Genomic DNA, 14819 nt, shown 5'->3' with positions numbered 1-14819 from the left:
ATCAGCGCAGTGTGCTAGCCGCAGTGTGCCAGCCACAGTGGCCATTGGAGGGTGAACCAACGGCAAACGAAAACATTTCTCTCTGTCTCTCTCTCTCTCACTGTCCACTCTGCCTGTCAAAAAAAAAAAAAAAAAAAAAAGTCCCTTGTCCCTCAGAGGTCTACGGAGCAGCCTCTGCCCAGGAAGTCTGCGGGAGAGAGCGCCCTTCTTTATTAGCAAATAAACGGATCTCAGACACCTTCATCTTGGCAGTAAGTCCAAAGCATCTGTCCTGTGGCTCCAAAGTTTGTACTGAGTGTTGCCATAAAATTATTTATACAGTCGGGAAAAAGGTTTCCTCCTGTCATAGAAGAACTTCTATTTTATTCTAAAATAAAGTAGTCCCTCGTCGCTGTAATGCTACTTGCCGCGGGTTCAGCAAGTGCTTCCCACCAACCACTCTATGCTGCCCCTCCCCTGCTGTGTTGGGAAGCCCTCCAGAGCACCAGCTGATCCAGGGGACCCCAGCCACCACCCACGGACCAGAACTGCAGCGTCACCTCCAAACCGCTTGTCCTATTGGGCAGCGGCTGCTGGGGTGCTGAGAAGCAGGCGGTGAACGCCTTTGCTTCTTCGTGCCCCCCCCCCCCGTCTGCTCTCCCACCCCACTTCATCCTCATAACCCTCCTGGGTCATGGCGCCTTTGCAAGGCCTCATGAGGGCCTCTGTGTCTGCATGAACAACATGGGAGATTCGGCTCTCAGAGATGAATGGCACACCTGTAGCTGCTCCCTGCACACTGTGGATTCAAACTGCCAAAGGACGACATCACAGATGCCGTGGGTCCAACCCACCCTGACCTGTTTCTTTCAGAAAGGACAAGGAGAGGATCTGCAATGTTGCTTGAAACATTCCTTAGGGGTTTGCTGCCACTTTCTGGGCCACACTGTGAGGCAGCCCCAGGTCAGAGCACTCACAGTTTTAGAAAATGAAATTAACCCTTTGTTTCCCATTATCAAATACAGAACTCAGATCACGTATCTAACCCGAAACTCAGAGAACTGGTCTCCTACTGCCTCTTTGTTCTTTATTTCGCTCGTTCAGCTCACAGGCAGCATTTGAGCACCTCCTACAGGGAAGCACTGTGCTCATTGTCAGGATGGATGTGAAATGAACTGGATACGGATGCTGATGTCCAAGGGCCCAGTATCTGAGACCCCCTGGGGAGCGCTCCACCATCTCACATCTGAGCTGGACACTTCTCTGGGCTCCCAGACGTACGTGCAAACCTCTGCCACAGCGCATGTCCCCCTGCACCCGTGAGTTGTCCATCAAGCACCTGGCAGCCTCCCATCTCTTCTCGAGAGGCCCCGAGTTGCCTGACCAAAGCTGAATCCCCCAGAGCCTAGCCAAGCACGGGGAACACCTCAGGTGCCCAATAACTGCAATGAAACAAATGCAAATAACAAGGGGCTTGCAGAAATGCAGAACAAATCCACAGTCACATGTCACATCAGAGAAGGCAAGTGCTACAGGACTTAGAGGCAGCAAGTGCTTTGCACTGGGGCATTGGTGACAGCTTCTGGAAGCAGGGGGATTTGGGGCTGAGCCTGAAATATCCCCGGGAAGGGGGGAGGGCCAGGGAGACAAGTAAGCATTCCAGACAGAAGACAGCATGAGAAAGCCCCAGATATCCAGGGGAAACGGGGCAGGGCCTGGGGTCAGGAACAAGAGAGGCAGCTCACACATCAGCTTAGGGCACAGGCACCACTCTGCTCTGTGATGAGCTTTGAATAAGCACACCCAAGACCTGGGAATCTACTAGGGGCCTACCAAAGAGGCACACACTTTTGTAACAGGGGGAAAAACTGTAAAGACAGGAGCTGACCTAAGACAGAGTCCTGGGATGGGATCTCCCACTTCAGCTGCACAGGCCCCAGAACAAGGGCCACAGTGTGATCAAGCCGTGAATCAAGCAACCGATCCAGGTCAGGGATCTGTTTCCGATAAACCAAACCCAAGTGGCTGTAGGCAGGGAGCAGAGACTTCCTACAGCTTGAGTTTTTGCCTTCCAAGAGTAGGGCGAGAATGCACAGAAGGTTGGGACTCCACGAGCCAGGTGTGGACGTGCCTCTCTCAGGTGCAGGCCCATACCTGGAGGCAAAATTAAGATACAAACTCTGAAAGGGACTAACAGTGATGTCAGCAAAATTCTCTCAAAGAAAAGTCTTGGTCCCCATCCTAATAACTCGCAGACAATGGATTCCTATGGCAAGAGCAAAGGAGATTTCCAGGGAACCTTCTAAGAACGGGGACAGGATCCCAATTCCCCATCAATGCAGACCAGGGCCAGTAAACAGGAAAACAATTTGGAATATGTATTGAACCGTTAGGTAATGTCCAAGCTTTATCTTTGATTCACTCCAAGTGGCCTTGGAATGATCAGCAACACAATCGTTGAATTTAAAAATGGTGCCCACGGAGAGGGTGCGCACTATCCTGAGACCTCTGCTTCCAGTAGTGCTGTCCACAATCAACTTCAGCATCAGAACCAGCAGCCCCCAGCAGAAGGCATCAGACTCTGAGAGAGGGGGCTGCACCTTTCAAGGACCTCGGGCAATGCTTGGCGAACTAAAATTTTAAAACAACTCCCTTCACTTTAGGGGCAAGGGGACAGGTTATGTCGGAAGTGGGCAGTAGGGAATGAAGGGACCAGAGAGACCCTGTGAAGGTGAAGCCGATGCACCCACCTGGCTGTGTGCTCACACATTTGATCAAACGTTATCCAGGATGCTCTGTCAGGGCGTTCTGTGCTGGGAGTCACATACGAGGAAGTAGGTGTTGAGTGACGCAGGCTACCTTCCATGGTGCAGGTGGCCACATCCAATCAGCTGAAGACCTAATGGGACCCAAGGCTGACCTCCCGGAACAGAGGGAGTCCTGCCTGAAGACAGCCTTTAGGTTCAAACTGCATCTTTCCTGAGGGTCCAGTCTTTAGGCCTCCATGACCAGATTTTGGGGTCACCAAGACTCCACAATAGCCTGAACCATTTAATGAAATAAACCATTCTTAAAAAGCCAAATATCATATGTTTTCTCTGATATATGGCAGGTAAGGTAGAATATAAAAAAAAAAAAAGTGTAGGAATGAAATGGACACTTTGTGATCTGATTGCTTTTAGCCCTTGTTTATACTCCTGTGGAACTGTGGTCTTCCTACTTTTTACTTGTTGAATATTATGGTTAGTGGCGAACTGAAACCTATGAACATAGAGTGGATTGAGATTATGTCTTGGGGCCGGTGCTGTGGCACAGCGGGTTAACACCCTGACCTGAAGTGCCGGCATCCCATATGGGCGCAGGTTCTAGTCCCAGCTGCTCCACTTCCCATCCAGCTCTCTGCTATGCCTGGGAAAGCAGTAGAAGATGGCCCAAGTCCTTGGGCCCCTGCACCCACGTGGGAGACCTGGAAGAAGCTCCTGGTTCCCGGCTTCAGATCGGCGCAGCTCCAGGCACTGCAGCCATCTGGGGAGTGAACCAGCAGATGGAAGACCTCTCTCTGCCTCTCCTCTCTCTGTGTAACTCTGACTTTCAAATAAATAAATAAATCTTAAAAAAAATATTGTGTCTTGGCCAAAACTGGTAAAATCAAGAAAAGGGAGGGAAGGAGAGGGATTGGGGGGTGGGGGCTGGAGGGAGGGAAGTGTGGTTGTCTTCTTGGAACTGTACCTATGGGATGCATGAAATCTGTCTCTTTTATAGTAACAAAAATTTTTTTAAAAGTTAAAAAAAAAAACTCTCTCTTGGGGCCAGCATTGTGGCATAGCTGGTTAAACTGCCACGTGCAACTCCAGCCTCCCCTATTGGAATGTGAATGTTCAAGTCCTGGCTGCTCTGCTTCCAATCCAGCTCCCTGCTAATGCACCTGAGAAAGCAATGGAAGATGGCCCAAGTGCTTGGGCCCCTACCAACCCACATGGGAGAACTGGATAGAGCTCCTGGCTCCGCCTCTGGCCTGGCCCAGACCTGGTTGTTGCAGCCATGTGGGGAGTGAACCAGCACATGGAAGATCATTCTGTCCCTCCTTCTCTCTCTGTCACTCTGCCTTCCAAATGAATAGTTAAAAAAAAAAATCTAAGTTTATCCATCCTATTGTTTCTGTTCCCTTGGAGAATCCTACCTGATACAAGCCTCTTGGCCATGAGAGACAAGATCCATGGAACAGAATTTGGATCTAAAGAAAGCTTAATACTCAAACCAGCAAAGAGCCCCGTGGGGACCCCTGGCACTTACCTGCCAGCTAATTAAGGAATAAGTGATCAGGCAGGCAGCAGCCGGTGAGCTAACAACCTTGAGAACAAAGTTCAAAGAGAAATAGTGGCCGACAGTCAGGTGCTTTTTCTTAAGAAGATCAGAATCAACCCTTGTGATAAAAGCGGTTTTCAAAAACAGAGAGCTCCTTCGAATGGTACAGTAAACTGTTCAAAAGACCTTCCCAGAAGGGCGCGATAGCTAAGAACAGCAAGCTTCGGCTTTATCACAAGCCACCCATCAACATGGAATTGTGAAATATCCGCTGGCCAAGTGTCTCTGACAGAAAAGAAATGAGTTCCATTACCAAATGAGAGTGGTTGTGGAAATAACAGGATTGTTTTTATTTTGATGGATGTTCTAATAAAAAGACACAAAAAATGATTAGAAGTAATAAAATTAAATCACCAAATACAGTTCATTTGTTTTCTGCTACAGAGTGGATGCTTGCATTGGGTGGAAGGTTGGACTACATAACTTCTAATTTTAGGAAACAGTAAAAAGAAGGAACCATGATGACAAGTCTTTTATTGTTAGCAAACTACTCCTATGTCACCATAACAGAACCATGAAAAGCCATGGTAACCCAAGCAGACACAAAAATGATGATGACCCCCTCTTTCCCATGTCCCCTTCTCCTGTCCTAGGTGGCCCAAGTCACCCCAGACCTTCCTCTCCAATATGAATGTGATGGGTCTCAGGCCTGGTGTTGTGGCGTAGTAGGTAAAGCCACTGCCTGTGATGCTAGCATCCCATACGGGCACCAATTCAAGTCCCAGCTGCTCCACTTATGATCCAGGACCCTGCTAACAGTCTGGGGAAAGTAGCTGAGAATGACTTAAGTATTGTGGCCACCATGTGGGAGATCTGGACGAAGCTTCCGGCTCCTGGTTCCAGCCTGGCCCAGCCCTAGCTGTTGTAACCATCTGGGTATGAACCAGTGATAAACGATTTCTTTCTTTCTTTCTTTCTTTCCTTCCTTCCTTCCTTCCTTCCTTCCTTCCTTCCTTTCTTTCTTTCTTTCTTTCTTTCTTCCTTCCTTCCTTCCTTCCTTCCTTCCTTCCTTCCTTCCTTCCTTCCTTCCTTCCTCTCTCTCTCTCTCTCTCTCTCCCCCCCCACCTTTGCTGCCTCCCACCCACTGCGACTCTGACTTTCAAATAAGTAAATAAATCTTGCTTTGAAAACGGTGGGTCTCAGAAGGGATGCTCATGGTAATCCCAGCCTAACCATTTGCTTAGAGCAATGACGGTGGCTACACAAGAGCACTTGCCCCAGTTTCCTTAAAAGCACTGAAGGTAAATGCCAGATCGAGATCCGAGGCTCTACAGTGCAGGAACCAGTGGTGCAGAGCTGGGGTCTACAGCGGCAGGAAGAGGTGTCCAAGAAGCTGATGAAGACACGCACCCTCTGCAGGGAGCTGTGACAATCTGGACGGATCCTTCACCAAGGCTTCTGAATCTTTGTTTTTCACCCTTGGCAGAGTTTGCCAAGTCACTTGCCAGGTGCTAAATACCTCTATTGCTTTCTCAGTGAGTCAATTCTAAGCCTCCAGGCAAAGGCTCCTGGCTAGCGTGCCCGCGCAGTGTAGTACTGGTATTGGTTGCAAGCCCACAACCAGCATGCGTTGGAACATCATGGTCGCTGCCTTGTGCCATGACAAGTCTCCCCCAGAAAGACCATCTGATAGGCAAGGAAGCTTGTAATGAACCCTACTGCTTTCTCAGTCAAATGTTCTGAGAACAGCCCTCTCTTCCTCGTGTGGGATTCTGTTGCCAGGGTTAACCATTCTCAGAGCTAATCAGGCCTAGGCTGTTCACTGCAACAGGCAGGATGCACTTAGGGAGGTGCCGTGTGCCTCGTGCTTGCTGATCCTCTTCTACCCCATGCCCTTGGCTCTTCCCAGTCTCATCTTCTGCAAATCCCTCATCAGGTAAGGTCACTGCATTCTCCTCTTGTCCCCACTGAGCCGGCCCCTCCCTAGCACTGGCTGTCGTGGAAGAACCAGTATCCCTCACTTCAGTGTTTCCATGGGCAACAAGGCTTGGCCCCAGGAAAGGCAGCAGACTGGTCCACGCTGGCGCAGACAGGAGAGGCAGGGAGGGAAGAGGCAGGACGGCTGTGCACCCCTATCATACTCTGCCTCCTGGCTTCAGCGCGCTGTGTCCACCACCTGCCCCCGCCAAAAGCAGAGACAGAGCTTGGCTTTGGTTTCCTGCTGTGTTCCTTCAAAGAGATCTAGCAGAAATCATTATTTCCACTTCTCTCCTGGATTTCTGACCATATTCTGCCTTCTCCCAGGAAAATGGTATATTTAAGCAACTGCCATATCACACCTAGAATAGGAAAATCATGGGTTTTCAAGATGACCAGGCAGTATTTGAAAGCTTCCTCCCACATTCCTTTCACTTGGCAAAGTTCAACACTGTGATCACAAAATGTGCTAACCTCACCACAAGGGAGTGTCACCCAAGAAAATTTAAAATTGGCCTAAAATAAACCATGCTCTTTGGGGGATTAGTGTACCACTTCCACTTAAACATTAACATCAGCCAAAATATGTGTATAACTGGAAAGAGGAAACTTAAGTAAAGAATGCCAGAGACACAATCAGCAAGCAGTGACGGCAACAAACATCCCCTTGGAAGGGGCCTGTGCTGTGGCATAATGGGTAAAGCCGCCACCTGCAATGCATCCCATACAGGCGCCAGTTCAAGTCCTGGCTGCTCCACTTTTGATCCAGCTCTCTGCTAATGCACCTGGGAAAGCAGCAGAAGATGGCCCAAGTCCTTGAGCTCCTATAACCACGTGGCAGACTCCGATGCACTGGCTCCTGGCTTCAGATTGGTCCAGCTCTGGCCATTGCAGCCATTTGGGGAGTGAAATAGTGGATGAAAGACCTCTCTCTCTCTCTATCTATCTATCTATCTCTCTTCTATCTCTCGCTCCCTCTTTGTCTGTAACTCTGCCCTTCAAATAAATGAAATACATCTTAAAAGAAGAAATAAAAAGGCAAAGGGAAGGGGGGACTCAGGCCTCCTATAGTGTCTATGACACTGTATCCACACACATCAGAAATAACGGGTCAGCTTTTCCTCCACCCTGCCTCTCATCTGTGCCGCCTGTTTCTCTATCGCAGGTAATTCTGTTATCATCCCTGGGGAAGAGTGACCACATTTGCAGGCAACAATTATACCCAGACCCAGTAAGTAAACATGCTTCCCTGTTCTTCCTTCTATTTCCTTGGATTCTACTAAGCCAAACATAATGGCCACTTCTTGCGAAATCTCTACTTCACACCAAAGTAAAATTATCTATCACTACACAAATTCATTATAATTCCCTCAGACATCACACAGCGATTTGTATAGCTCCATGTTCCATATTGATATATAGCTGAAATCAGATGGTGTTTGCTTTCTTCAGCGAAGGCACTTCTCTCCCAATCACCCCTGCCTTCTATGTACACACACACGTGCACACACATGCACACACATGCACATACACAAATACCCACGTATATATTTACACAAACATATAGGGACAAACTCCTAGGCATCGGCTTACCTCTGACGGCTTTGTGGTGCACCTGCCTCTCCCTGAGCACTGCACGTCGCTGGCGTGGCTCTCCCCCGGCACACAGGTGCTGGCCTTCACCACCAGAGTTAAGCGCAAAGCCACGATGGATTTAGTAACGGAATCATTCACAAAACCTAAAAGAAAATGGTACGATAGGAAACATAAAAGCTTCACCAACAGTCTTGCTATAAGAGTCCGAATTCAGCTACAGCATCATTCCAGTCTGGCAAACTAAACAATAGGCAAAGAGGACAACGCAGGGTGCTGTCCATGAGGAACTCAGTTTTCTAAGGCAGAGCAGTCGTCCCCAGCATCATGGGGAACCTAAGGCCAAGAAAAGGAGCCCCAGCCTGCGCATTCATCATCTTAGATCCTTCTGCTTCGCTCCTGCCCTTGTCCCAGGAGCCCCACATGGTCACTCAATACCATTCCTGCACTTAAATCTTATAATAGTCTCTGCCTTGGGTGCTTCGAGCTCCAGGCTTCTCTCAGGGTGCCTGGCTCACCCAACTCTTCCTCCTCCCAACTACTGTGGATACTCACAGGTGCTGAAGTTCCCAAAGGTCCCACTGGGCATCAGCCTGCCCTAGAGGCTTTCAGGCCCCTCATAGTAAGCATGCAACACACATCCTATGTTGGGTTTATTAAGGGCCATCTTACTTGATCATCCATCTGACTGCACAGTGTTAATATAAGCCATTTTTAGCCAGCTAATAAAACAAGACTAATCACAGTGTTATACTGGCTGCACTATCACTGATGTCATATTTATCCGTGAATGACCTGTATGTCTAGTGCAGTCATTTGTATAGTCAAAAGCAGTAAATATAGAATAAATGAATAAATTGACCTCTGACTGACATAGAGAAGTAAATAGTGTATTTTCCACAGATGATTAAATTATTTCATTGAGTGTCCTTTTGTTTAAGATTTATTTGTTGTTTTAAAGGCAGAGTTACAGAGAGAAGAGGAGAGACACAAAGAGAGAGAGTGATCTTTCATCTGCTGATTCAATCCCCAAATACCCACAATCGCCAGGGTTGGGCCAGGCTGAAGCCAGGAGCCAGGAGTTTCAGTGGAGTTTCCCATGTAGGTGCTGGGGTCCAAGCACTTGAGTCACCATCTGCTGCTTCCCCAGGTGCATTAGCAGGGAGCTGGATTGGGAGTGGAACAGCCTGGCACACATATGGGATGCTGGTTTTTCAGGCAGTGGCTTTACCCACTATGCCACAATGACAGCCTCTCCCCAGTATCTTTTTGTGATAAGAATATTCACTTATGGGGACCGACACTGTGGTGTAGTGGGTAAAAGCCACTGTCGCTCCCCGTCTTCATGGAGGAACGACACAAGACCCTGCGCTGTTCTTTCGTCTGCTCGGCCCTCCCCAGGTTTGCTGCTGGTTCTTCCCGGGTTGGCTACTATCCCTTCCACCTCTGTGGAAGGGCAGTTCCCCCTGGCCACATTCCCCACTTCCGCAGGGGAGCGGCACACCGCCGGCCGGCTTTCTCGGGGGCTGCACAGGTGTTCCCCTTAGATGTTCCCCTTAGATGTTCCTGGTGCATGCCGTCTCTCTCCTCCTTTATAGTCCTCCTCTGCCAATCCCAACTCGGCTGCCCACACGCCGAGTACGCTGCTCTCCTCCAATCAGGAGCAAGTCCTACAGTTTATTGGTTGAACTGGAGGCAGCTGTGCAGAAGCTGTTTACTTCTCTCCCAGCGCCATATTGTGGGAGAGCAGATGCATAGAATAAGTCTTAATTCCAGTAACTCAGTCCAGTCCGGGCTGCTCCCCACAAGCCACCTCCTGCAGTGCCAGCATCCCATGTAGATGTCGGGTTCTAGTCCCAGCTGCTCCAATTCTAATCCAGCTCTCTGCTCTGTCCTGGGAAAGCAGAGGAAGATGGTCCAAGTCCTTGGGCCCCTGCACCCATGTGGGAGACCTGGAGGCCTCTTGGCTTCTGGCTTTGGATCGGCCCAGCTCCGCCCATTGCAGTCTTTTGGGGAGTGAACCAGCAGATGGAAGACATCTCTCTCTCTCTCTCTCTCTCTCTCTCTGTCTCTCTTAACTGCCTTTCAAATAAATAAATAAATCATTTTAAAAAATCTTTAAAATGCCAAGTGAGAAATATAGATGGTTATTTTATTAGTCTTCAGGTTAGGGATTTCTTAAATAAGACACAAAATAATAACACATAAAATAACAAACTAAAAGCCAATAATTTATATATTAAATACATAAATTTGATATAATACACAATTTAATATTTGAAATCCAAATTTAAATTGTATGTAAATAGCCACCATAACCAAGGATAATGAATTAAACATAGGCATGGAAATGAGATATATGATGCATAAAACCAGTAAATGATTAACTTTCAGAATAAAGAATTATTTTTGCAAATTACTTTTGTTCCTCAATATTATTTATAGTTACATAAATATTAAAACCTATAAATCAGTAGTAAGCACTGTTAAGCACACACATTTCCACAAAAAAATACATAAAGATGCATGGAAAGAAACCAACCAACCCCAAAAGAAGGAGAAAATGGAGGTGGGTAAGGAGGGAGATTCTGGCTGCATGTGTAATATTTTAGTTATTAATAATATAGAAGCAAATATGGCAAGTGTACAAAGAAGTCTTCTTATATTTTTTCTATAGTTTTATGCATATTTTAAACATCATGTGACCAAATTTTTAATTCAGATTATTTATTATGGCTCAAGTATCACAAATTCAAACAGGCTTAGATTAGAAAAACACAGTGTCGGGGCTGGTGTCATAGCACAGCAGGTTAAGTCCTTGGGCCCCTGCTCCCACGTGGGAGGCCTGAAAGATGCTCCTGGCTCCTGGCTTCAGCCTGGTCCAGCTCTAGCTGTTGCAGCCATCTGGGGAGGGAAACAGTGGAGGGAAGACTTCTCTCTCTGTCTCTCCTTCTCTCTCTGCAACTCTTTCAAACAAATAAATCTTTTAAAAGAAAATAAATAAAAATAATAAACTGGTTCAGAGACAGAACCACACTGATCAAGCTGACTTGCATGGAACCTAACACCATCTCACTAACTAGCAATCATCTAAGGACACACGGCTTCTGTTGACAATGAAGCAGTGACTTTCCAACGATTTTCCATGTCCTCAATTTAGAATTCCTCACACACTGAGGTGCTGGATGTTCCTAAAGCCCCTCATCATAGATTTTATTCAACGTGTTGCTTGACACATTCTGCTTTGCATACTTTTAAACAGAAGGGTAATTTGAGAAATTTGGCTTAAAAAGTTAAAAGAGACTTCCTACATTTTTTTCCTTTTTCACAGTGCTTTTAAAAAAGTGTCATAAAAATAAGACATGGTCTCTCGGCTATTTCTGTTTGTCCTTAGAGGAAGTTATAAAGACAACATCGCAAAAATCTACAATGAATGAAAACTCTTTCTGGAAACAGATTATGACTCTAAAAAGATTAGTGGGAAGTGCCTAAATATATGCACAGTATGTAAGTGCATATTTTAGAAACATGTAACATAGATGTGCAGAACACACACACAGACACAATTTTAAGGTATGGTTGTACATGAAAGTACCTGGGGGAAATATACCTCAAAACCCACCTTCTAGAAGGCTGTAGAGAGTGTCTCCCTCCCAGGGCAAAGGCAGGACTCTGTGTATGAGACAAACCAAGCACCCCCGAAGAGACCACCTGTAAGGCTCACTGCCATCAATCACGGAAATGCACCTGGTCCTTGGGGTGGTCATGACTGACAGCACACACGGATGTGTCCAACTAAGATACTAAATGTGCAGTCCAACAATACCACCCTGCAGAAGTGTATGATTCCTAGGAGAGAAACCTCAAGGGCGGAGTTCCCTTAAATGTGGATCCACACTACCATTTGCCTATATGTTTTATGCCTGAGAAATGTGTGCTTTTGGGCTGAGGTGTTTGTTCCCAGCAGCTTCAGAAACCAGGGCTGGATATGGAGAGGGCAGAGCAAGACCCAGTCTTCTCTCTCTACTGAGCAAAGACTGTAAAAAACTTTTAGCCTGGGCTTGGGGCGAGACCATCTGGCTTACATCACTTGCTAGTGCTGTGAGTCTGGAAATGCAACAGTGCATGAGGTTTACCATATCTGGGATGCCCCACAATAGAGGTGAGAGACAAAGTAGACATCCCCCATCTACCATGCTAACTGGATGGCAACTGGGAGAAACAGATCATAAATTTAGGGACAAAAGAAATTCGTGGCCGGTGCAGCAGCTCAATAAGCTAATCCTCAGCCTTGCGGCACTGGCACACCAGGTTCCAGTCCCGGTCGGGGCGCCAGATTCTGCCCGGTTGCCCCTCTTCCAGTCCAGCTCTCTGCTGTGGCCCGGGAGTGCAGTGGAGGATGGCCCAAGTGCTTGGGCCCTGCACCCCATGGGAGACCAGGAGAAGCACCTGGCTTCAGATCAGCGCAGTGTGCTGGCCACAGTGCGCCGGCCGCAGCGGCCATTGGAGGGTGAACCAATGGCAAAGGAAGACCTTTCTCTCTGTCTCTCTCTCTCACTGTCCACTCTGCCTGTCAAAAAAAAAAAAAAAAGAAGAAGAAGAAGAAGAAGAAATTTGTACTCTCTGTGGTCAATGCCCTGGGATTCTGAGATGTGGTGATTCTTAGAGCTCTCCTGGGTTGCACTGGGTTGGCAGGAGTGCTAATGAGGTCCTCTCATTCCCAGAACTGCTTCTAGTAGCTGTGGTAAGTTAGTTTCTGGGTTGTACCTCTATATTTCCTAAATACTCATTTAAGTCTTGTTAAAACTAAGTCAACTCCCCATATTCTATTCAGGATTGGGGAGACCGGTGGGCCCTTCCTCAGGCAAGAAAGTTGGAATCAGAGGCCCTCATGCATGGAGAGATGCAGGCCTGGCAAAAATGACATCTATTGATGTCAGAGGAACACGAGAATGGTGGGGACCAGGCCCCGGTGGAAGAAGCCAAGAGACTGAAGACGGCTGAAGGGAATCCCTCAAGGAAGAGCTAATGAGCCACGATGAGCGAGGCTATCAGCCCAGTGCAGGTGGCTCCCAAGCGATCCAGATCCACCAGGCAAATGCCTGGTGAAAGGCTGTGGTTTCTCCCTACTTCAGTCTCAAGAATGTGTACCCTCATTTCTTCTGTAGGCCATGCTCTCGCTGAGAAAATGGAAAACTGCCAAAGACAATCTACTACTGATAATTGTGTAGGGCTTGTCTTGGTCCTAAGAGACGTCTCAGATGCCACCACTGATGCTGCGGATAAGAACGCTTTCCTCTCCTTGGGACAGGAGACATGGCTGTGACTTGAACCAGCTCTGGATGTAAATGAACAACACCCAAAGTTAACAGTAAACATCACAATCAAAGCTTCATTATGTAGGAGGAGGTCTCCAGCACCACCCATAAAAGGTACTAGAGATACTGCCGTGAAAAGGAGTTTTGATAAGCCCAGGCTCTCTGAGCCCCAGTTTTTTCATGCATTAAGTATGAGAAGTAACCCAAAAGACAGAAACCATAGAATGTATCAAAACGAAGATGTTTTGGGGAAAAATTGCACCTTGATGCAGGCATAAAGTGAGACGTTCCCAGCAACTGGACAATATAGTCATCCTCTTCCTAATGTCGTAAAGGGCGTCTTGAGTCAACGTATGCACAAAGCACTACATTAATGCCAGATGTTTCCAATAGGCAGAGATGCATTCAGAATCACAGTATGAAAAAGAATGTTATTGACAGTTGTCAAAGTCATGATGGGAGTTAACGGAATTAAGAGAGACGTGGAGATTCCTCCTGTGTGGCATTCGGAAGTAAGTATCTCTTGGAATCTTGGTCCACAGTCAGCACAGGCCTGACAGACTGTTATTTTGTGTGCATGGACAACTGGTTCCTTGCATGCTAAGGTTCCCTACTGACTTTGAGAAGGAAGGAAGCAGACGGTACAGGCAGAACCACATCTCCTGGACAGCATCAAGCTCCTCCACCACCACCCTGCATTTACACCTCCAGAGCCACCTTCACACGTCCTGCTCACGCTGGTTCTGTGACTGTTTCTCCAGGCTTTCTCTCTGACTACAGTGGTCCCCCTTCTCCCAATCTTACAGCTACTGAGGTCAGCTCAGGTGGCCCCTTGTTCGTGAATTTTTTTCTCACTCCTCCAGCCCACTTTGACCTCTGCCACACCCCCATCACATAACTCTGACTCTTCTATGTCTCCAAGGGCTTTTTATTATGCTACTCTATTGGCAATCCCTGATGACAAGGGGCAAGCCTTAGAGAAGCAGTGAGGAGAAGTCAAGACACAGGAACCAAATGGCCAATTTCCAAGGAGAAGTTTCCAGAGTGTCTTAGTACCCAACATCTCTACTCAAGAATAGCAATCATTTGAAAGCACAAATCCCAGTTTACTAACAAAACAATTGCTCATCAACTTGTGATTATCCTTGACAGAGAAATGGAGAGTGGTAGAAATTCCAGGATGCTACCACAGATATTTTCCTAAGTGATATTTTAGACATAAGGTACTAGAGATAAAATTAGGTATCAGGAATTACAAAGACAGTTTTCACACCTTTGCAAATTCTCTAGTTTCACATTAAATTAAAAATCTATATCATTTCTCTGCTCCTAAGCATTGAGACCATATAATGGAATATAATTTTGTAGATGAGGCTTTCTTCCAAAGGTGCTTTTAAAATTCTATTCAACTGTTAAATTTGCTTAGCCAGCAATAAATCAAATGAGTGTGTAGTCAAAAAATATACAAGATATAGTTTTTTAGATAATTTGGTCCCATTTACTCATTGAACTCACATCTCTTACTGAGCTCACATCTATGAACCTGGAACCATGTCAGACTGTGAATTTGAAGATGAGTCATCTGTGTTTTTTCTTGTAAAGATTTATTTATTTGAAAGTCAGAGTTACACAGAAAGAGAAGGAGAG

The 14819-nt window shown here is 46.8% G+C and overlaps 1 protein-coding gene across 1 annotated transcript in view; it reads right to left on the bottom strand.

Annotated features, from left to right (window-relative positions):
* Positions 1 to 14819, bottom strand: part of DNER (delta/notch like EGF repeat containing) — a 426443-nt gene that overhangs the window by 201320 nt on the left and 210304 nt on the right. The window contains exon 5 of the mRNA XM_008259280.3: positions 7855 to 8000. Within this exon, the coding sequence (XP_008257502.2) occupies positions 7855 to 8000 (146 nt within the window). The remainder of the gene's footprint in view (positions 1 to 7854; positions 8001 to 14819) is intronic.

Source organism: Oryctolagus cuniculus, chromosome 3 (assembly GCF_964237555.1).
Source record: "Oryctolagus cuniculus chromosome 3, mOryCun1.1, whole genome shotgun sequence".
NCBI classification, from domain to species: domain Eukaryota; kingdom Metazoa; phylum Chordata; class Mammalia; order Lagomorpha; family Leporidae; genus Oryctolagus; species Oryctolagus cuniculus.
The sequence above is the reverse complement of the archived record's forward strand: the minus strand, read 5'-3'. Positions and strand labels throughout refer to the sequence as shown.